At 37.4% G+C, this 24,602-nt stretch overlaps 1 protein-coding gene across 1 annotated transcript in view; it reads left to right on the top strand.

Annotated features, from left to right (window-relative positions):
• Positions 1-23,995, top strand: part of iqcg (IQ motif containing G) — a 29,855-nt gene extending 5,860 nt beyond the window's left edge. The window contains exons 2-9 of the mRNA XM_052582645.1: positions 13,444-13,598; positions 13,772-13,900; positions 13,998-14,079; positions 14,306-14,467; positions 15,907-15,981; positions 17,678-17,809; positions 17,882-17,983; positions 23,734-23,995. Coding sequence (XP_052438605.1) covers positions 13,444-13,598; positions 13,772-13,900; positions 13,998-14,079; positions 14,306-14,467; positions 15,907-15,981; positions 17,678-17,809; positions 17,882-17,983; positions 23,734-23,841 — 945 coding nt within the window. The 3' untranslated portion in view covers positions 23,842-23,995. The remainder of the gene's footprint in view (positions 1-13,443; positions 13,599-13,771; positions 13,901-13,997; positions 14,080-14,305; positions 14,468-15,906; positions 15,982-17,677; positions 17,810-17,881; positions 17,984-23,733) is intronic.
• Positions 23,996-24,602: the final 607 nt, after the last annotated feature.

The following is a 24,602-nucleotide window of genomic DNA, read 5'->3' as shown; positions in this document are numbered from 1 at the left end:
TCTTGTGCCTCCTGACTGCCCCTTGCAGATGGACATGTGCAGAGTCCCAGACACTCTTGCTCTCCTGAAACCAATAGTTGACTGCTGGGACGTCCGAGGACTCTCCTGACCAGGGAAACAGAGTTGGCTGGAAAACAAGCACGCATTGGAAAGGTATTAGACCTGTGGTGGACTGGCGGAGAGAGTTTTGAGCGTACTCGGCCCAGGGAAGACACCGGCTCCAAGTATGTTGGTGGCCATGGCAGTAAGAACTCAGGAAGCGTCCGATCTCCTGTATCTTCATTTCGGTCTGACCATTTGATTGTGGATGGTAGCCATATGTTAGGTTTACTGATACACCTAGGAGACAGAAGAAGGCCTTTCAAACTCTGGAAACTAACTGAAATCCTCGGTCCTCGGTCGAGATTATGTCTTCGGGTAGCCCGTAGTTCTGGAATACCTGATTGAATAGGGCTTCAGCAGTTTCCATGGCTGATGGCAGTCCCCTTAGTGGAATAAGGTGACAGGCCTTCGAGAAATTATCTACGACCACAAAAAATGCAAGTGTAGGTGTTAGAGTTGGGCAGATCTGAAATGAAGTCCACTCCTATGTGTGACCAGGGTCAGCGAGGAATAGGCAGTGGAAGCAACTTCCCCTCAGGAAGATGGTGTGGTACTTTAGAGATGGCACAGGTGGAACATCCCTGAAGCAGGCTCAGTGAGAGTTGCTCAGGCGATTTGATCATTTAGAGCCCAATGGATGGGACTGACGATTATGGCTGGAGGGAGAATGGATTCTGGTAGATGGGTAGCTTGGTCCGGGGCATGAATGCGGGAAAGGGCGTCGGCCCTTTGATTTTTTGTTCCTGGATGATACGTCACTGTGAATTTAAACTGGAAGAAGAATAATGCCCATCTGGCTTGAAGAGGGTTTAAGCATTTAGCTTCCCGGAGGTACTCCAAGTTACGATGGTCAGTGATAACTTCAAATGGATGGTTAGGTCCCTCCAGCCAGTGACACTATTCTTCCAATGCTAGTTTGATGGCTAAAAGTTCTAGATTTCTAGATAGTTCTGTTCTGCCGGGGATGATGCTGGAGCTGCTGGAGACCATGATAGATGCTTGGGCATCTTCCGTAGCAGGGAAGTGAGGGGAGCTGCTAAGGCACTAAAGTTAATGTTGAAGCGGCTATGAAAATTAGCCTTAATAGAAGTGGAAATTAACCACCTTCTTCAGGTCCATTTGTATACCCCTGGTATCAATGATGTAGCTCAAGAACTGAATAGAGGAGCGGTGAAATTCACATTTTTCAATTTTGAGGTACAGGTGATTTTTCCCTCAGTCTTTGGAGGACCTGTGCAATGTGGAGACAATGATCTGGCTCTTTCTGCAAGTATAGTAGGATGTCTTCGATGTAAATGATCACAAACCGATGCAGGTAGTCCCGGAACACCTCATTCACAAAGGCCTGGAATACGGAGGGTGAGTTGGCTAGCCCATATGGCATGACCCGATATTCATAGAGCCCCGAACATCTCATGTGATGCTGGTACCAGGGGAAGGGGATATTTGTACTGTACGGTCTGGTTGTTAAGGGCCCAATAATCAATACATGGTCTTAAGCCTCCGTCTTTCTACAAAGAAGAAACTGGAAGCGGCAGGGAATGTAAAAAGGGCCGATGTAACCCTGGCGAAGAGCCTCTTCTACATTATTTTCCATGGCCTTCTGTTCTGGGATGGAGAGTGGATACACTCTTCCCATAGGTAGGGTCGCACCAGGCAGCAGTTCAATTGCACAGTCCCATGGTCTTTGCAGTGGCAAACGGGTGACTAGTTGCTTCCTGAAACATCCTGGAATGCCCTATACTCTTCTGGGACTTCTATATCGTGCTGACCTTCGGGACTCTCGATAGTTGTGGCCTGGAGGAGTACCTTGGTTGATTTAGTAGTGGAAGAGGGTCTAGTAGGGAGTTTGTAGAAAACTTTCAAAGCAGGAGTCACTCCAAGAGAGGATGTCACCAGTAGTCCAGGAAAGGTGAGGGTTATGCTACTTTAGCCAAGGGCGTCCCAGGATGATATCTGCAGTTGATCCATCCAGCAAGGAGATCCTTTCATAATGAATTACCAAAATGCGTAGGGTAAGGGATGGTGTACAGTGGATAATAATACTTTTTCCGAGAGGTTTCCCCAGGATGGAGTGTACATTCATCTTCTGGCAATGGATTTGCGGGATATGGAACTGGCTGATGAAGTTCCTTGAAATGAAGTTCCACAAGCTTCCACGAGCCTGAGTCAATGAAGGCATTTGCTGAATTGAAATTTGTGGCAGAGATCACTGATACATGAAAGTAGACTAATGAAGCAATGTCAGCCCTAGAGGTCAGGCAACTCACTGCTGGATGAGGCGGATGAACGGGGCATTCAGACATGAGATGGCCTTCTGCTCCACAGTTAAGACATAGGTGTTGTTGAAGCTGTCTTTGACGTTCAGCAGGAGAGAGATGGAAGGAGTCAACATACAGATGGCTGATGCTGGAAGTTATTGGCACTTGTAAAGATACTGATACTGCGGTGGTGGTAAATGAAGTAAGAAGGGTAGTTAATTCCAGATCACAGGTTGTTAGCCTCTGGGCTACAAAAATAGATAGCTGGATCAGATTCTCCAAACCAAAGCTATCATCATAGATGGCGAGATGTAATCGGAGAGATGGGGATAGCCCCTGTCTGTAAGCTGTGATGAGAGCTGCTTCATTCCATCCGCTTGCAGCAGCTAAGGTGCAGAACTTCACTGCATACTCCGCCACAGAGGATCTTCCTTGCTTTAGGTGATATAACTGGTCATGTACAGAAAGGGAATTTGCAGATTGATCAAATACTCAAATAGAATTTGTACAAATCGTAAATGGCCTTTTGGTCTTCACAGAGAGATGCATTAAATATAAGCTTTCTAATCAGTTTTTATTTTCACTTGTTTTTCTAGTCTTTAAAAATAAGAAGAATTTTGCTCACCTTCCTCAGTCCATCTTTTTCGTGATCTAAAAAATGCTCCCTGGGACTTTTATTTATAAATCTCATCTAACGCATTTTGATGATGAGCAAGCTCAACTTCTTCAGCTTCAGACAGAACAATTTTAGATAGAATATTTGAGATTTTACATATTATAATGCCCTCTTTTTTATTTTTACTCAATTTGCTACTAAAAGTACGCAAGTACCAATTTCACATTTCATCACAATTCCCAATTACTACAAAAACTGTTTTCCTCATTAGCTTATTTCCCATTAATTAGTGATTATGAAATTCATTTTATTTTAAGTACAAATTAGAATTATCAGGAGACTTTGGAGGCCATCTGTCTAAGATGTTATCCAAAGCCACGTTAAAATCCACTCCGAAAACTAAATAAGAGTTTGGTTATTTGGCTAGCAAAAAAAAACGTTTTTTAAGAATACAGACACCAGCTGCGTAACTTGTTTCATGAGACATCCATAAATCAGATCCCCGATTGAGATCTCCAGAAATTAAAATCCTCTTTGGTTGAGTGTAGGGGTGTAACGATTCACTCGTTTTCTCGATGCATCGATTACAAACCCTGTTGATTCATATGCATCGATCTTGAAACATGATTTTTGAATCGTGAATCGCCGATCTTGGACAGTAATCGATTCAAAATGCTAAGAATCGAATGAATCGCGATTTCTATAGCGAATCAATGCTTTCAAAATGTATACACATTATTACACGCACGAATTAATGGAGACCTTGAAGAGTGTTCGTGAATCGTGCCTCTTATCTGTCCTTCACCCGCTCCACTGTTTACCGCGAGACTGTCACAGGATTGCGCTCGCGCTCCGTTCATCTCTGACGCAGCTGACGTGTGGTCTATAGGACTCGTGGCCAGTAATAATAACGTGAAGTAGTTTTACTTTTCTGTAGTTTGTCAATGGCTCTCTGCATCTTACCGACGGAGTTACCGGAGCCGTCGACAGCTGTATTTATTGCATGGAAGGAGCAGAAATGTAAGTGCCTAAATCATACGCACAGATCCATTGAATGATAAATGTTTTTAAACAATGCGGATGAACCGAATTTACGAAGGAAACTTTTAAAATTAACCACAGCATTAATAACGACCTTGAAATAAGGGCTCGATATTAATCTGATAATCAGATGCATGAAAGTAGCGTTTGTTTCATTAGCAAACAGATATCTGGCGCGTTTTCTCTCAGAATCATTCGCTGATGGAGAGGAAAAGTTAAATAGAGATGAAGACGTTTCCACACTGAAAGAGAAGCGATCTCGCTCTCATAGACGTGCCAGGCTATATCTGCAGCTAAACTGAATAAAAGCAGAATGAACTGATGAAAAAAAAAAAAAAAACAGAAACAATTGATTAATGATGCAGTGCTAATTGACATTTATTACAGTACAGAAAGTATAAAGTATATTTTCTACCTTATTCTGTGCAGAAAATTTAAATAATTGCTAATTAAATGTAGCATAGTATATAAAACAATCATAAAATTGCCATTAGGAAAAAAATATAGATTACAAATGATTGATTATTTTCCAGCAGTGTATTTGATTTATTACGGCTAATTAAAAGTAATTAAAAAACAAGATAGTTCCTTGTAAACAAATAAAATAAAATAACAATAATAATAATAATTATTATTATTATTATATAGGCTACATACATAAAATGATTGTATTTGACATTTCTGTCACTTCTGAAATTATGGCTACGCCCCTGGTGTGACAAAATGTTAGCTTATACATAATACTCTTTAAGCTCTTTTTTAAAAACGTGGCTCACATACATTTTTACGTATGCCATGTCGCATCATTAAACTAGCATTTAACAATGGACAAAAGTTTTTTTATTTATTTTTTACTAACCTATGGTTATCTAACCATAAATGCTACTGTAATTTGCCCCCTGACTAAGCATTTAAAGAATTTAGTAGAAGCATTTAAATAATCCCGTGAATGCACTTAAAGAATGCAGAATCGAATCGTTTTAATCGAATTGAATCGAATTTAATTGTGAATCGAATCGAATTGAATCATTCTAAATTTGCAAAAATCGTTCTTGAATCGAATCGAAAACATATGAATCGAATCGAATCGCTACCTTGCCAAAGATTCACAGCCCTAGTTGAGTGGTATTCTTGCAAAAACAAGTCAGATTTAAATTGTTTAAGAATACAACAAATGCTTTCCTTTTTGTAATGTTTCTTTGATTAGTATTAGCCTGCAAGGCGCTTTTTGTTTTCCTTTTTTTCGGACATTCCTATTGTGTCAAGTAGGTATCGCTGCAGCCCGGAGACCTCCAAGTGGGAGGAGCTTTTGCCGCAAGTGGGCTGGACTTCACGGAGACCTCCAAGTGGGAGGAACTTTTGCCGCTAGTGGGCGGGGCTTTACAAATGGGCGGGGTTTACGCGGAAATTTCAAATTGTGCATTGCCGGGGTGCGCGCGAATGAGGATGGCATAAATTAGCGATACTGATGAAAAACAGATTTTTTGTTTTTCATTGTAGTTTAAATTTTATTAAAGGGACAATAAGTAACTTTTTAGGTATTTTATTATCTAAAATCAATATTTTTATTCATAAATATGCCCTCAATGGTGTACAAATACCTATGCCAATGTTTAAACTAATCCTTGTAAATGAAGAATTTATTATCTTTATATACATGGGACGGGTAGGTCGACGGAGGCTTCCATGTAGTTCCGCCATCTTGCAAAACTATAATAGCAGAGAGGGACAAAAAGTACTAAGCCAACGCGTTTCCACAGCGCGTTTTCGGTCAGAGCCAGAAACGCAGGTGCAGAGCAGTGAGAGGCGCTTGAAACTGCACCGGCAAGTTTAAAAGTCTGGATTGCATTCTTATTATGGACCATACATATGCCGCGCCACAGGAGAAGAAAACATAGTCGCCAAAACAGTAAAAAATAGAACGTAAAAGGAAACGTGACCATAGATTACAGAAAACAAGAGTTAATGTCGGGGAAGCTTTTTCTAGCTGGAAAGAGCTAATGCTTGATAAAGATTTCAAAAGAGACGCTGAAGTGGCCAGTTTTCTTCTCGACAGGTAAGTCAGTGTTACAATCTATATTATAGATTGTATTATAGATTGTATATTTTTTTTATATCTAACAATGCATATAATTCAGAAAATATAACGAATAAATTAGCGAACTACTAATTACAATATTTCATGTTTTCCACAGTCAGTAATTCATACTGTAACATTCGTTTGTTAGTTGTCATGTTGCAGTTTGTTTGAAATAACACACCTGTTCACCTGAAGGAAAACTCGACGAAGTGCTATTAGAAGACATCCTGTCAAAGCTTTTTGGTACATATCGCCTACCGTAGATGCAACGCGCATTTGAAAAAGCGAGGCGCTGGAGAGCAAAATTAGTTTGAATGAAAAATACAATTTCACCACTAGATGGGAGTAATTCCTACTTAGTGTCCCTTTAACAAGAGGTTCTTATTTAATTTTGTGACAACAGCAAACATTCAAGTATATTAAATGATATTCATTTCATAATTACATCAGTTTCAAGAAAATGAATGAGTAATTTAAAGCAATAAAATGTTTACTGTATCTTAATGTTTTTCTTTAATGCAAGTTTGAAATCTGAGGGAGAATTATATTGTTTAGATTGTTACAACCCCCTTGGCTCTAGGTGAAACAACATTACAAAAGGCCACACATGGAAGTAAATTTGACAAATAAACATTTAATTTAAAAAAAGAAAAAAATCTAAATAGTAATACGAGAATTAATAATAAAAAAAAACATTCCAAGACTTAAGAGGAAAATATTAATGGTACTAAAGTCCAATTTAAGACACTCTTTTCTCCATCTCCTTTTTATCACCAACTCAATCACAGGTAATGCTCCACACCATTCAAAATTCACATTTTATTTGTTATATGACATGCAAAAGCAGTGAAATTCAGGTCTGGCATACTCTTTTTAGACTGTGCAAAAAATAAGAGAACATTTAAATACAACTAATGAAACAACAGGAAAAAAATAAAAAGTTTTTTTTGGGAGATATAATTAAATACAAATAATGAAATATACACAATATTAAACTATTAAACTACTACACAGATGATTTGTAGAGATGATACACAGAAACTGCTACACAGATGATGTGCAGAGATGTAAACAATGTGCAGTGAGGAGGAGTTGCATAGTTAGGTTGTGTCAAAAAAAGTGCAGAGTGTTATTGGGTAGCCCTAAACAACTAGTCTATAAAGTTCAGTGTGTTTAATGTCCATGTTTAGTAGTCTGATAGCATGAGGGAAGAAACTCCTCCTGAGCCTCTCTGTTTTTGCCATCAGACTGCAGAAGCGTCTGCCTGACTGTAGCAGATTTCCAGAGTGTTTGGGGTCTTTAAGGATCTTAACAGCCCTAGATTTACATCTCCTGTTGTGGATTTCTTGCAGAGAGGGGAGAGATGTTCTGGAGATGCGCTCAGCTACTCTTTGCAGGGCATTTGCATAGCTGCTTACTCTCTCCACTGGGGTCCCATTAATGATGATTGGGGTAGATCCACTGCTGCCTCAAATAGAAAAGAGTAATTGTAAAATATTATTACAATTTACAATATGACTGTTTCTACTGCATTGCTGAACAAATAAATGAAGGCCTGGTGAGCATCAGACTTCAAAACCATTACAAAATCTGTCCAACCCCATACTGTCCGGTAGAATAGATATTTAAGGAACCTGAGGTTTTAAACTTCTTGATTTTTATCAGCATTGGAACACTTTGCTGCTGCTTTCACTCCAAGGCTATGGATTATATTTTTACTGGAATGAAGTGTCATTAGTCACTAAACATTCAGTCCAATGACATCCTAAAATAATTCACTGTTGACAAGTTAACATTAACTAAAGTACAATGATAACATTAATGAAAGTACAGTGAGACGTCCACAGAATGTAATGTCATTTACATTCCAACATTTGTCATTTAGGACAGTCTCTGACCATACCCCTGGAACAATTTTAGGGACAAGCGCTGTTGCAAATGTCCACCTTTAAAGTATGAACATAATTTATCCACACAAAGACCCACTCACACACACACATTAGTCAAAATTCTTCAGACACAATAAATTACACATCTTGATGAAAGAACAAAAAAAGGTTGAAAGAACAAAAAAATCAGGAAAGTGATCCTTTGGGTTTGCAGAGAGAGGCGGTAACCAGGTCATTGAAATTTAACTTCTGGCCACCCAGACTTGAACTTTCTGTAACACAAAGTTTACACATAATATTTTTGTTTGTTGGTGTTTACTACAATGACAAAATTAATTTTACACCTTATAGGCTACTGTTGATATGTAATGCATGGTAGTGGACACTGCAGTTATCTTCATATATCATCCACTGTTATTGAAACATGAATTTGGTAATTAAACCAAATGTTTCAATTGCATTACATTATTTGAATTAACGTTACATGTAAAAATAGATAACATTTTAAAAATATAACAGCAGGTTTTGAAACAATGACCAGCTTTGTTAAAGTTAAGCATAATCAGTTAGGAGTTTTAACTAAGACTCATTCTTATGGAACACTGTACTAAATCTATTAATAGTTATTGATCGCTTAAATATCAGTGCAGTTATAATACATAGGACTACATATTTTACGTAACGTTAGTCTCAATATGCTTATGGTCTTCAGTGTCCATAATCTGCAGCGTAAATCCTAAATATGTATTGCAGAAATATTTAGCACAAAAGGGTAACAGACACAATAAAGATGTAATTTATCTGTGCTGCTAATGCTGTTTTAACGTGCTCTCGGAATAATCGGATATATGAGTTTTGAAGGTAAAAACTGCACATGAATGTCCTCCCATTTTCAAACTGGAATGCAATGAGCTTGTAATCATGATTTAACTACGTCAAGACTAAAACATCAACCGCCAAGATACTGCACTTTTTCACAACTTGTAATACGTTTTACAACTCTAAACTTACCCCATTCAAATTCCTCTTTCTTGACGCTGAAAAGCCTTGGGAAGTTGACGTCGTCTTTTTTTTTTTTGGTGGGTGGGGATTCGCAGCGTGCATTAACCCCATGACATTAAATAAACCAATCAAAAGACTCTGGAGGTTTGTACAGCCCACTTGGAGCTGAAGTCCCACCCATTTGGAGCTGACCCGCCCATTTGGAGCTGGCTCCGACCTCCGTTTATACCCATCTCCATTGTGTCACTCTTTACAATTTATCTGGGAGTGACGCACTGCTCTCCGCCCACTTTTGGCTACAAAAACGCTCTTCGGAAACCTATGGGTGATATCAACTACATACTACATACATTTTTTTTTATACAGCCTATGGATTTAAGACTGCCTTATCTCTTGACATAATGCCGGTGAATCTTGTTCAGTCTTGTATATCTCGACACTGTTTTGGTCAGTGCTCGCTCATGTCCCAGTGCAACAACAAGCACAAGCCACAGAGCTCGCAACAAAACCGGGACCGGGTAGGCGGATTAATAGGAGAAGGAAATATGGGCTTTATTTTAGACACATGAAAGGCGGGATGAATTCTCCTGTACGCAGGAGGGAGTTTGAGGCGGACTGCCACTGGGCTAATGATCTTGGTGACAGTAAACGGGCCAATAAATTTGGGAGCCAATTTATTAGATACGGAGCGGAGAGGAATATTCTTAGTAGAAAGCCACACTTTTTGACCCACAACGTATACGGGAGGCCTAGACCGGTGGCGATCGGCTTTAGCCTTAGTGCGCACCCCCACTTGGAGTAGAGTCTCACGGGCTCTAGTCCAAGTGCAGTGACACCTCTGGATGAAGGCGTGAATAGAGGGGACCGCGACTTCGGATTCCAGACTGGGAAAAATAGGTGGCTGGTAACCTACACTACACTCAAATGGACATAGGCCCGTAGCTGATATTGGTAAGGTATTGTGGGCGTACTCCACCATAGACAATTGTTGGCTCCAGGAGGAAGGATTCTTGGAAACCAAACATCGCAACACCCTTTCCAAATCTTGGTTGGCTCTCTCGGTTTGACCATTGCTCTGGGGATGAAACCCTGAGGACAGACTTACAGTCGCTCCCAGTAATCTACAGAATTATCGCCAAAATTTGGACACAAATTGGGGTCCCCTGTCGGAAACCACATCTATCGGGAGGCCATGTAAACGAAAGACGTGATCTACAATGGTCAACGCTGTCTCCTTGGCTCAGGGTAATTTGGGCAAGGGAATAAAGTGGGCAGCCTTCGAGAACCGGTCCACCACGGTCAAAACTACCATGTTGACCTGGGAGGGCGGGAGGGCGGTAAAAATCTAGAGCGATGTGGGACCAGGGTCTCGAAGGGACCAGCAGCGGTTGAAGTAACCCATCAGGGGGTCGATTGGAAGTCTTACCAGTGGCACAAACTGAGCAAGCCAAAACAAAACTGTGAATGTCGTGAGCCATAAGTGGCCACCAGAATCGTTGCTTGACCAAAAATTTAGTACGGTTAACTCCGTACTAAAGCCACATTAGAGCAATGTCCCCACTCGATAATGTTGGACCGTAATCTCTCCGGCACAAATAAGCAATTCGGTGGGCACCCGGGCGGAGCCGTTACCCCTTCTAAGGCTGTCTTGACCTTCGATTCAATCTCCCATGTGAGTGGGGAGACCACTAATGTCTCAGGAAAAATACACTTGGGAGTGGACGGGCGTTTGCAACGGTCAAAAATACGTGACAAAGAATCGGGTTTAATATTTTTGGAACCCGGGCGGTACGAGATAGTAAAGTCAAAACGTCCGAAAAAAAGTGCCCACTGAGCCTGCCTGGAGTTCGACCTTTTGGCAGTGCTAATGTATTCTAAATTATTGTGGTCTGTCCATACAATAAAAGGAACATATAACATAAACAGTCAACAAGATAACTCAACGTTACTTTGAGGCTGCATTGTCTACTCTAATTCTGAGGAAGCATTTATGGGAACCTTTTTGGTAGCTCTTGTAGCAGGGGGTTCAGACAGAAACCATTAGGGCAGCCATTACAGGAATCTTAATCAGTAGCAGGAATTAGCAGTAAATCTCATTAGCGGGAACTAGGGGTGTGACGGTTAGTATATAACCGCGAGACCGGCGGTTATAGTTGAACACCGTCATTAGAACTCTATAACCGCCAAAACCGTGTCATTAAAATATTTTTTACAAACATTTTTTATCAAAAATTATTTTCATTTTTTAGATAGGATCATAAGATGTGCAATATATTGGGAGACATGGTTTTTACCACTTAATGAAGTTTTGTAAATCGTCAGACATGATATTTACCACTTCATAAAATTTTGCTTTGTAGAAAACCTTTCTTAAAAACGAATTTCGTTTTGTACAAATTTTATCTTAATTTTAATAAATGTTTCATCAACCAATTGCATGTATTTTAATAAATAAAAAGCAAATATAGCAGACAATGATAACCGTGACATGGAAGCAGCAGCGCGCCGCGTTCACTTGCACTGCACTGTGAACTAGAGCACATCTCATCGTAAATGAAACTCAGCGTAGGCCTATGCTTCATACATTAGCATTAAATATCTTTGCTGCATCCTTTCTAGAACAGACAATGGCTTTTTTTGCGGCTCCCATCAGCAAAGCATTGCATCGCAAAACAATCAGTGGATGGCGGGCGGGTGCGGCTTTGAAATTTGCTCAAAAAACGTTGGTGCGGATGATGAGTTTTGTGACAGATCTCCTTAATAAACGGAGGTCTGAAATCTCTGCCCCTTTACCGATCAGAGTGGCGCTGATACGGAGTTAACCCGCTATCTCCAAGAACAACCAATTGACTCTACGGCAGATCCACTACATTCCCCCCCCCCCCCCCCCCCCCCCCGAGGCGGTTATGTTACGAACCGTCACTTTTGACTCACGTCATAACCGTCATCACCAATTCTGAAACCGGCACACCCCTAGCGGGAACCTGGTGGTGGAAATTTTGGTGCTGGGTGGACATGACATGGTGGATAGCACAGAGACCAGAGCAGCCATTGCAAGAAGTTTTGGGGTGTCCACAGAAACTTTAGGGAGCACTCGTAGCAGGGCAGCCAATATCTCTGGAACTGGAGCAACCTACACAGAAAGCACTGAGACAGGCATGACAGGAGTATCTGGGGCACTGAGCATACATTACTGGGAGCTCAAAGTCTGAAGCAGCCTTTACAATCTTTGGGATGTCCATGGCTGGAGGAGATATTTTCTTGAACTGCTGGTACAAGTGATAAAGGGGTCACATGATGCTGCTAAAAAGAACATTATTTAGTGTATTTGGTGAAATGAAATGGGTAGAAATGAAAGGTAAAAAAAAAAAAAAAAAAACATTATTTTCCACAAAGGCCTACTGTACATTATTGTTTCTCCTCTATGCCCCGCCTTCTGAAATGGGTAGATTTTTACAAGGCTCATCGGTCTGAAAAGCGATGTGTGATCTGATTGGCCAGTGCGTTTTGATTGGCTGAATACCTCAAGCATATGACAGAAATTTTACGCCCTAGAGCCCTAGAGTGAGCTGCGGCCTAGAATGAGCGGAGGCCAGCTTGTGTGAGCAGAGGCAAGCGGGCTTGAGAACGGCTCAGCCGGCAGATTCTACGAAGGAGCGTCCATTGGGTTTGCCTCAACCACATGTGACGACCCTGGGCTGGAGTCCGCTTCACCCACGGTGAAAATTGATCCGGTGATCCACAATGCAAAGTTGATGAATTTCCTCAGTGACCAGCAAGGATCAGCTCCAGGCATGACGAAATGTTCTCTTGTGCACGCTCCACTTCTTCAGTTCTCATATACAGAGTGCGATCATTTCTCAGTGCTCAAATACACACAAAGCAGTTAAGATGTCTATCGTGTAGAGTATCTCACGTAAATGTAGTTGGATGTAAACAGATGGGTGAAAACTTTTGTGTGTGTGTTAGTATTATATGCATGGCTTCTATCTTAAAGGGACAGCATTCATTTATTACCGTATTTTCCGCACTATAAGGCACACCAGATTATAAGGCGCACCTTCAGTGAATGGCCTATTTTAGGTCATCAAACAAAACAAATTTTACATTTTTTGATCAACAAAACAAAAACAATGCACGTGTGTAGAGACCATTCCACTCATTAAACCTGAACAGACTAGGGACATAATAGTGAATGGATGGGGAGATCACAGGGCAAAAACTGTTTGCTACAGCTGCATAAGGTGTCATTTCGTTCCTACTTTAAGACCATCCTCCACACGGAGTAATTACAAATGATGTTTCTATGTCTCTGTCATTTTAAAACAATTGCAATAAATAGTCAACAATAACAATAGTCTCATGATAAACATGTCATCCTTCTTGTGTTTTATCTCCCAATCATGTTTTTCTCTTGTTTTTACTACATTCTATATCACTTTCTTTATTTAGAAGCAAAGGACCGAACTGCATCTGAAAACAGCTCGACTGATGGCTGGATGCAGTTTTTCTGATTTCACAGGAGAATTACACCAATCCCAAAAACAACTTAGTATTCAGGAGAGGCTATTTACTCCTGACAACCTGGCCAAAGTGCAGAAAGACAGGTGAGTACACATCACTCTCATATACTGTTGCTACACTATATATAATTAACACATTTGGCTATTGTTTTTTTATTTAATGTCCTTCTGCATACATTTTGAGTTTGAGCTCACATTTTATTGTATTTTTATAATGTTTTATAAACCATTTTAATGTAATCTATGATCCAATATAGGCAATTTGTGTCAGATGTGATAAATGGGCTAATGGTTGACCTGCAGGAGAAGAACTCTTTTCAGAGTCTCTTTTCGGCAGTAGAAGAGCAGCGAAAGAAGAAAGCCCAGCTTCTGGACATAATAAACAGGTCTTAACATGAAGTGACCAATCATTCACCCCAACATATCACATGATTATAATATATAACCTAAAACAGTAAATATGCACCACATTGTAAATTGTAGGGAGGAAGAGGGTCGACTCAGGATTAAAGCACTGCAGAAAGAGTTACTTGACATTCACAAGCAAAAAACAGAGGAGTGTGTGGTAATCTCCTATTTTTTTTCCATACAAACTTTTTATTAATTAATATTTAATTTGACTTGAACACCATTTACATAATATAGAGATGTTTGAACAATATGACAATTGTTTCAAAGTTGATTGAAAAAAAAGTATTGCATTGTCTTCACCTACGGACTTTGGTCAAAAATTTGAGACAAATATGCATGTTGTTTATGCAGTCTTGCTGAAAAGACTGTTTTCTTCTCAGAGGCTTGAAGAGTTGGTGGCCTACCTGAGAGACCAGGTACAGGACATAAGAGTGCGGTCAAACCGACAAGGGAAATTCGTGAATAGCTGTGCTGAACAGCTGGTCTGCCAGGGACTGAAAGTCAACAGTCAGAAAGAGAAGGAACTGGAGGATGAAGTCGGGGTGTGTATCTATGTAGCTGCATCATGTTGAGCCCTTGAAACTACATAGAAGTAGAACACTATAGCTATATATACAGTGGGGATCGAAAGTTTGGGCACCCCTTGCAGAATTTGTGAAAATATGAGTAATTTTAAAAAAAATAAGAGAGATCATACTAAATGCATGTTATTTTTTATTTAGGACTGTCCTGAGTAAGATATTGTACATAAAATATTTTAACATTTATTCCACAAGACAAAAATGATCTGATGATCCTCGACTGTCTTTCTGTTTTGTGATGGTTGTGCATGAGTCCCTTGTCTGTTCTGAACAGTTAAACTGAGCAGCGTTCTTCAGAAAAATCTTTAAGGTCCTGCAGATTCTTCAGTTTTCCAGCATCTTTGCATATTTGAACCCTTTCCAGCAGTGACTTTATGATTTTGAGATACATCTTATCACAGTGAGGACATTTGAGGGACTCAAACACAACTATTTAAAAAGATTCAAACATTCACTGATGCTCCAGAAGGAAACAAGATGCATTAAGAGCTGGGGTGTGAAAACTTTTGGAATTTGAAGATCAAGGTAAATTGTACTTAATTTGTGTACCGGGAAACATACAAGTATCTTCTGTTGCTTACGAAGGGCAGAACTAAATGGAAAAAAATTATATTTCAACAAAATAAGACAAATTTGGCCATCTTCATGCTGGAAAACTGAAGGATCTGCAGGACCTTAAAGATTTTTCTGAAGAACGCTGCTCAGTTTAACTGTTCAGAACAAACAATGGACTCATGCACAACCATCACAAAACAGAAAGACAGTCGTGGATCATCAGGTAACAGAACACAGTAAAAAGAACCAAGGGTTCCCAAACTTTTGAGTAGGGTTATTTTAATAATTTCAGCATTTTTTTTTTCTTGTGGACTAAATGTTAATATCTTTTATGCACAATATCTTAATCAGGACAGTACTAAATAAAATATAACATGCATTTAGTATGATCTCTCTTATTTTTTGAAAATTACTCATATTTTCACAGATTCTGCAAGGGGTGCCCAAACTTTCGAGCCCCACTGTATATAGCTATATATAGCTATAACTATATAACACTATATATACAGAATATTTATCCAGCACTTAAATCTGTAACACAAAAGAAGATAATTTGAAGGATGTTGGTGTCCATTCAAACATTTGAGTCACACGTCTTGATGCTCTTATTGAAGAAATATTGGAGGACAAAAAAAAAAAAAAAAAAAAAGATGTAAATTCCTCGGTACTTTTAACTGTTGAAGACAATGCAATTTATTTTTATTTTTTTTACTACAATATGATCAAATGACAGTAATTTCATAAATTCAGAGTTTCCAAATTACAAGTTTAATAAGCCATAATTATAGTAATTACAATAATTCTAACATACCAAAATACATACACATTTTAATATGCAAACTCAGATTCTGCAAGAGAGAACTGAAGAGGAAAAGAATGTTCACAATGAGTTGGAGACTTTCCTTAAAAGACAGCATGCAGTGAGTACAACTTTATTTTATTAAGTTTAATTAATAAAGCTTTGTAAAGCAAACTAGATTTGTTCTAAACAGGGTTGTGTACCGTGAGAACTGAATGTACCCTAGTTGGTGTGTAGAGCATGAACATCCAATCCTGCTTCTGGAGGCCCATGGTGCTCTGCACAGTTCAGCTCCAACTCTGAATGAACTAATCAAGGTCTTCATGATTACTAGGTGCTTCTTAATTGGACGGTTGCATTGTATCGAGGCTGTGTCCTGCTTAATCCAGTACCTCTGAGGCTTCTAAATATGCTGAAAGAAGGATGCAAAATAACTACTGCTCTCTAATGATCTTACAAATTCAGACAGCCTTCAACAACACTTTATGAAGCTGCAGCCAAGATATGTTTTGCCTTCAGATAAAAAAATAAAAATTAAATTAGTTAAACAACTTAACACAACAGACTTTCAGGAAAGTGTATTGGGGCAGGCTGGAACTGAAATTTGCTGGATATTGGCCCACCAGGAGCAGGATTGGATACCACTGTTAGTGAGGCTAATACCTAGGTAAACACCAAATGACAACCTATGGGCTTTCTCAAAAACTTTTAAGAAGTACCTATTGAAATGTGTTTCTAATTCATTCTGTATTTAAATATTTTAACCCTAATTTTAATGATTATAATAAACTTACTTTCCCTTACTGCTTTAATTTACAAGGAAAGATATTCCAAACAACAATAAAACTCACAAAGTAGCTAGTCACAGCTGTTTCCTGAAACTGTAGTAACATGACCGTTGGTTCAACAATACAGAACTGCCATCGATGGCAATAATATTTCTGCCAATCAGCCAATGAACAGATTCAAGATCGCAATGAATGTGAGATTATTGTAGTTTAATGGTTACTCCACCCCAAAAAAAGAAAATGTTGTCATTAATCACTTACCCCCATGTCATTCCAAACCTGTAAAAGCTCTGTTCATCTTCGGATCACAATTTAAGATATTTCGGACTAAAAACTGGGACTTGAGACTGTCCCATAGACTACCAAGTAAATAACAGTGTCCATAAAAGGTATGAAAAGTCGTCGTCAGAATACTCCATCTGCCATCAGACGTTCAATCTGGGTTATATGAAGCGATGGACAGAATTTTTGTAAGCGAAGAAAACAAAAATAATGACTTTATTCAATAATTCCTTTGTCAACGGTGTCTGTGTCTCTCCATATCACCGTGCTGCATATGCTAGTAGTAGTAAACATTGATCTGATAAAAATAAGTTTGAAACCAAATGTTACCAGATAGTATGTGATTTTGAAAACAATTAAGGTTTCATGTATGTAACAACAGAACTTGCAACCACAGTGTGGCTAAGAATGCATTTGAGCATGCTTTCTGGAATTTCTGAAGTCTCAACAGAATTTCCTTGCTGTGTTCAGTAAAACTTTACTAATGACATTGCACATTTTTGGTGGTTAGGCTTGTTAAAGTTCCTAGTATATATATATATATATATATATATATATATATATATATATATATATATATATATATATATATATATATGTATATATATATAATATATATATATATATATATATATATATATACATACAGTATATAAAAAGTTTCAGATACATGAAGGGAGAACTGTTTGCAAGTCATCCAAATCCTTTGGAATGCATTGCTGTCACTGAACTTTTTGTCCCTAAAAGAACTTACAGGAGAAGTTACAGTTTTGGATCCAGCGGTATGAAAAAGACATGGAGAAGAAGGAGCAAGAGATCACTGCTCTACAGAATAAAAGAAACGTCAGCCAGGCACGAATTCAGGAGCTGTCCAAGAAGGTTTTTATTTAAAACACATCAGCGCTACAAGTTTACTGTCTTCTGATAATAAAATACCTTTTTGTACCTCAGTGCAGAGACATGCAAGAAGTTATCATTGAGGACAGAACAGAGAAGGAACACTTGCGTGCACAGCTAGAGAAGGAGCAGAAGGAGAGAGATGCAGCAACTAAGGTAAAATGTAGCTTCATACAGTAGATTCTAGAAAAAGTAGGTCAAAGGAAAATGACTATGAGAAGGTATATCATTTTATTTTGTATTTACTTTTGAATAGTATATATGATGCAAATTGGTATTTCAGGGCTTTATGCAACTGAACCATGTATGCAAAAGAACTGCAGTCATTATTAAATTCTTTGTAAAAAACAGTCAGTTTTGATCAACTTGCTTGTGTACACTTCAGAATTTAATTGAGAATATAAATTTGGTCCCGAACTTGAGTTTAATTAGCAGCCATCCACGGAATGGTGCGTTCATAGTATTATTATTCTTATGTTTATTCTGCTTCTTTTTCTGCTCTTGAGTCTATGGCAGCCCATAGAACTGCTTGTGGAAAGTTCTGAAACTCGTTCTATCCTTAAGAAAAAGAAGTTTATACAAGTGTACTATTAGTATACTTCTTTTAAACTAAAATAAAGTTGACTTATACTTACAAAAAGTCTAAATATATTTGAACAATACTTGTGCACCTAGAATCTGTTTTCATTGCTGTATGATAGAGGGCGCTAGTACACATCTTCTGTACAGAATTTCACTAAAAATAAAAAATAAAGTGAAGAAGAAGAAACAACAGCTTCTAACACATGTAACAGGATCATCTGATATAAATAGCATACAAAACTGTAACATTTTGACTGATGAAGAGGCAATAATAACAGTCAAGCTTTGGGGTGTTGATCGTTTTGATTATTCTGAATCCAATTATTTTTTTAGCTTTTTGTTCAAAATGTTATCTCTTTATTTTTAATGGATCTTACCCGCATTAATGTGTTAAAAAAAAAGAAAAAAAAAGAATCCATGATGCTAGAATAAAATGTTTTTGTTTAAAAGCAGACCCTGTTCTTTCTTTGGATGTTTTGTTTGTTCAGATATTCATCTTACAAAATATATACAAATAAAAAAACCTAAATAGGGACATAGTAGCATACTTAAAGTATGATGTAAAGTTCACAAAAGGGCATCCTGCTGATTTAATGATAGACTTAGTCAAATGGAGGGTATAAAAGGAGTCATATCAAAAACCTTGTAAACAAATCCATTGTAAAATGAAGTTAACAAAAGAGTTACTTACCGACTCGATCTGGAACTGGAAAATTATTCACTCTTTCCTAATTTCCAAACTATTCATATTCTGAACCCATTTCTTAGCTTAACAGGCCAGACGGTCTTGATTTTCTGGGTTGAGTCTTTATGAAATTTACAGTTTGTGTTGCTGTTTTAAGCACTGCGTTCAACTCTGCAGGAAGAGTTTTTGCTGAAAGGGCCTCTCTGTGAATCATACAGTGAATGAAACAAATGTGCGGAGCTATTCCAAGAACCAAAGCAGTCCTTTATTTTTCCTTAACATCGATCCCACCCCATCTATGCACACACTGACACAGTTATCCCCACAAAGACCAAGTACATTCAGTTCACCATTGAGTTAAAAAAAAAATTCAGTTCATGTGTTTTTCAGTGTTGAGCAAAACAAGCAATTTTCTCTCATGACGGTAGCTGACAATGCAAGTAGTTGGGAGGAGTTGAGATGTCTGTTGATTTAACTAACTTCAATGAAAAAGTCACATTGCTTATTTTCTCAATTAGCATTTTACATTTGACGTTGGTTGCCATTTCAGTGATACTCTGGCTTATGGTGTTGTCTGATTGTGGAATTTTTTCAGTGTCACTTATCTCCAAACATAGTTCTACAGATGGCCATTGCTGCTGGACGAATGAGGTTCTCTGCAATTGTATTAGATTTTTTGGCCTTGGCAACTAAATGCAACACCTCATATGAAGCAGTAAGCGCTTTTACTGGCAGAGTGGTTTGGCTCGTCATAGTTTGTTTTTGACTTGTTAATGCTTGATTCTTTAGGGCAAAAAAAGTCAAACAGTTTATCTTTTAACAGTGGATGTTTGGTTTGTAAGTGACGTATCAGTTTCACATGTGTCATTTGCAAGAAGGGTTGCAAAGAGGTGAAAATTTTCTAAAAATCCCTGGAATAAAAAAATAAAAAAATAATTCCTGGAAAGTTTCCAGTTTTCTGTAATATCTCCTACATTTACTGGAAATGTTCCACCTATTTGCAACTCTATTTGCAAGCACCTCTGAACTTGCAACACACTGTGGAAGTAGTTCGTTATTAATTGTGATGCACGTGAATCCGTATTTTATGTACTGTTCATTTTCTGTCGTTTTGATGCTCACAGGCTTTTGGTTTTTGTAAATAATCCTCTCTGTGTGGAGATCCCTGTTGATGTGGAGGGTTCGTCATAAGTTTGAAGTCATGATGCTGTATCTGACCTTGTGGTCAAATGTTATTATAATGAAGTTTCCCAAAATGCTAATATCTTTTGAGTATATTAGCCTATTGTAATTAAATAAATAAAACATATAGATACCAATTTTGCCATAGTCAGACGAACTTCCTGTTTGCCATTTTGATTTATGCTAAAACTTCTCCCATATTTTCACCAAATTTGATTCAGATCATCTTTAGACCATGCTGGCATGTCGATATACAAAACGGTTATTGTTTAACACCTCCATAAATTTACTGGAATGATGCCAAAATGCATCTGAGGCTGTATCTCTGTACCTTTGACATATTGACTGCAAACATTGTATGTGCCATTGCAAACCTACACTGACCACATCACATCAATTTGGTAACAGCACTACCTATTTGTCAAAGGTGATAAACCATTCATATGAAGCCATAAACCATTAATAATGAAATGTCCAAAATGCTGATAACTTTTGATTATATTGGCCTATTGTAATGATATTCTTTGGGTCATCCTGAGAACATACATACAATTTTTGCCATAGTCTGCCGAACTTCCTGTCAGCCATTTTTATTTGTTAAAAGACTTTTTGAACTCCTACATCATTAGTCCAATTTTCACCAAGTCTGACTCAGATCATCTTCAGAATATGCCAACATATGGGGATTTTGTGTTGATATACAAAAGGGTTATCGTTTGACGCATCAATGAAATGCTGTAATGATGCCAAACTGCATCTGAGGATATATCTTTGACACCAAATGTTATGTGTGCAATTAGGTTTCCATCCACCTTTTTAATGCACATTTATATTGCATCAAAAAAGTAATGTGACTTTGCGCTGTGAGATGGGATAACTTGACTAACCAGCAGACCAAACTCGTTTACAGCATCTATATGAGCAAAGTCTGTTGTCGAATTATTTCTGTATAATTGTCTTACATGACTACATTCCTAAACGGCAGCATCCACCTCTGAAAACAATGACCACATTTATTGTGTTTCATCATTTATCATATATGAAAATTGTTACATTCAGTGGCTTCTCCTAGTTTTCTTAGTGATATTTAGTGCCAGTTTACCAGGAAGTGATGATTTTGTTCCCTTTGACTCGTTGGATGGAAACTGTGCTTCATTTGCAAATGTTTTATACAATATTGCAGTTTTACGCATAAGTTTAATTCAATTTTTTGGATGGAAACATAGTTATTGTCACCTCACACTGACTGCACCACATCATTTTGATCAGTGCCACTTATTGATCAAAAGTGATAAAACATTAATATGAAGCCATTAACAAAAGATAATGAAATCTTAAAAAAAAAAAAAAAAACTTTTAGCTTATAAACAGTTTTGTCCTTGTCATGTGACTGGCCTTGTTAGATTGTTTAATTGCTCATTGAGGCAGCGGGTCTAATGTTCCCAGCCATGCTGACATAACTTATATTGCCTTCTTTGTGCTTGGCCCCTTAATTACAGCTTGAAGCTATATCTTGAATTGATGTAGTAAATAGAAATAATGGGTTCTGAAATTTATGAAGAAACAACTGAATAAAAAAAAATTCAAAAATTCATTATTTTATATTATAAAATATTTTTCTTTGAACAGCATTGAAAATTGTATTTCACACATCTGGAAATAAATAGGCATAATACATGCTTTCAATTAGGCCTGTTTACATTAACAACAAAATATGATACCACTAACTATAATGATAATCATATTGGGATTCAGCCCAACAGGCAATAACATGTTTATTGCCAGTGTACCCTTCAGTTATGTTCCATTTACGTTATTGCAGCAATTTTGTTTGGCTGTAATTGTTTTCATTGTTCATCAGCTGAAAAAAAAGATAAGAAAAACGATTAAAGGGGTCATGAACTGCCATTTTTTGTATTATTTTATACTCTTCTCTGAGGTACACTTATAATGTTACCAAGATTTGTACAAAAAAATAATAAAATAAATAAATACAAATAAAAAAATATATAATAATTTAGGCATGGTGTATTGACAGACACTCTCATATGGACCTTCGTTTATGTGTTTTTGACTTTCACTGCACGGTACACGACGTGAGAGCTGTTCGCTATTTAGGTTTGTATGTTAGCATGGACTCAGTAACTTTTAACGTTAACGTTGGCTAGTTTTAGCCAGAGATACCTTGCTGAAGCACAAGATGCCATTAACGTTCTGCTTGAGCTGATGAAAAGTGTAACGTAAAGGGAATCTGATAACCATTTTGATTAGGGTTGAATGCTTAAGACATTTTGCTCTGTTTAGGTTGGATTTAGGAAATGGAATAAAATAAATTGCCCATCCTTTTACGATACCAGGAATTACCCTAGGCATATCGTTTTTTCCATTTTCGTAGCATAAACACCATTAAACCGATGCAAGCTTTGGATCTTCCAGTGTTTCTCTATGGTGCTGAAACCTAAGGATGTCAGAGTTCTGCTACTCGTGCAACTGATACTCGACTGCTATTGGCTTATATGTGTTCAAGGGGAGGGCCTTACTGATAGGTCAATTACGTCATAAAGTGTCACATTTCACAACCAGTCATTTTGAGTTTTCAGTTCTGAAACTTACAGTATGATTTTATTGCACATTGACCTCTTATATATCAAAATATTAAGGGAATTTTGATTCTCATTTCCTGACCCCTTTAAAGGTGGATAACACAGACATAACATTAGCAGGGGTCACTCATTCTTCATTAAATAATTAATAAACCGTTTTAATAAAACTTTTTTGCTGAAATACATAATACATGGTCACGTTATGTATATTTGACAGTATATAGATTGTTTATGTTGCTAAGCCTGGTTGTTAAGAATGATGCACAGTAATACAAAAATAGGGAAAATGGTTATATCTGTGCTTTATAATAAACAAATCACAGACCAACTGGTTTAATGGACCAGAACTAACTATTTTATAATTATAATCATTATTCATCATTCATACATCATCATTCTTGGTGTGAGAAGGCTTTTAGAATGCAGTTCAGTGCTATTCCTTCTGTAATACTTCTGAATATCTTTACTTAATAAATTAAATTTATTGACATTACAATTTAAATTCTTCATGCTGTGTGTTGTGCCATTTTTTTTAGTTGTAACATTTAATCCAATCCCGTTGACACATAGTAAATTTCATGTCAACATGTTAAATTGTTGAAACCAGCAGTATTTACACATTTAATAATAAAAATGTAAAATAATAATAATTAAAAATTGTGTACCTAAATCATAAAAATAAAAGGTATAAAGTATTTCAAAATATATATAGTTGCCTATACACAATTCTGGTGCTTGGCCCTTATAAATAACCAGAATAATCAATACATTTGCAAAATGAGGGAGAAAAAAAAATGACTATAATTAATCCTTGATGTACTTGTTTCTCTTTTATTTCGTGTGTCTCTTTTCAGATCCAGGCCTGGTGGCGAGGGACTCTTGTACGTAAAGGACTAGGTTCTCCTAAGAAAGATAAATCCAAGTCTAAAGGTGGCAAAAAAGGCAAAAAGAAGAAGAAATAATTACTGTGACAATATTTTTTGTCAGTTTTTAGTGGCTGCATTATATAAAATAATTACAATAGCCAAGTAAATCTTTGCAAAAGCAGTAAAAGAGTGAGAGTTTCTAAATCAAAAGTGTGTTATAAATCACAGAGATGTGGGTTTATATACAAACAATGGAAATAAAAATTAACTAGAACAAGTTAAATTGTATAAGGTTATATTCTTTCTTCTTCTTCTTCTCCTCCTTCTTCATCTTCTTCTTCTTCAAAAAAAAACAAAAAACAAAAAACGTTTGGAGTAATTTAGCATTACATCACCTCTCAAATAGCTCTACAAGATAGCTGTTTGTAGTCAACAAATCTATCGAGACATTTTTAACTTTAAACCATTGCTTTTAGCCAAAATATGAATCCTATATCAATAACATTGCTATCTTCATGTGAATGAAATAAACCTTTTTATACAAAAATAAATACAGTATAAATTTGAATTAATTATTATAGAATTTTATATAATTTATCATTCCTTGCTGACATCTGAAGATAATGCCTGCTTATGGGGTAACCTGCTGTAAATTACTGTGAGATCATCTGAAATAATTAAGTGCTTTTAGTACAAGACGTCTGAAAGGCGACATCTTGTGGTCAGAATATGTCATGTTTCGACGGCATTATTTTGGATGTGATACTTTTTAGACAGCTACACACAAAGACGTTGAAAAGTTTGGGATCAGAACGATTTTTAATGTTTTTTAAAGCTGTCTCATGTTCATCAATGTT

Source organism: Carassius gibelio, chromosome B18 (genome assembly GCF_023724105.1).
Source record: "Carassius gibelio isolate Cgi1373 ecotype wild population from Czech Republic chromosome B18, carGib1.2-hapl.c, whole genome shotgun sequence".
NCBI lineage: Eukaryota > Metazoa > Chordata > Actinopteri > Cypriniformes > Cyprinidae > Carassius > Carassius gibelio.
This window is presented reverse-complemented; position numbering and strand designations above follow the sequence as displayed.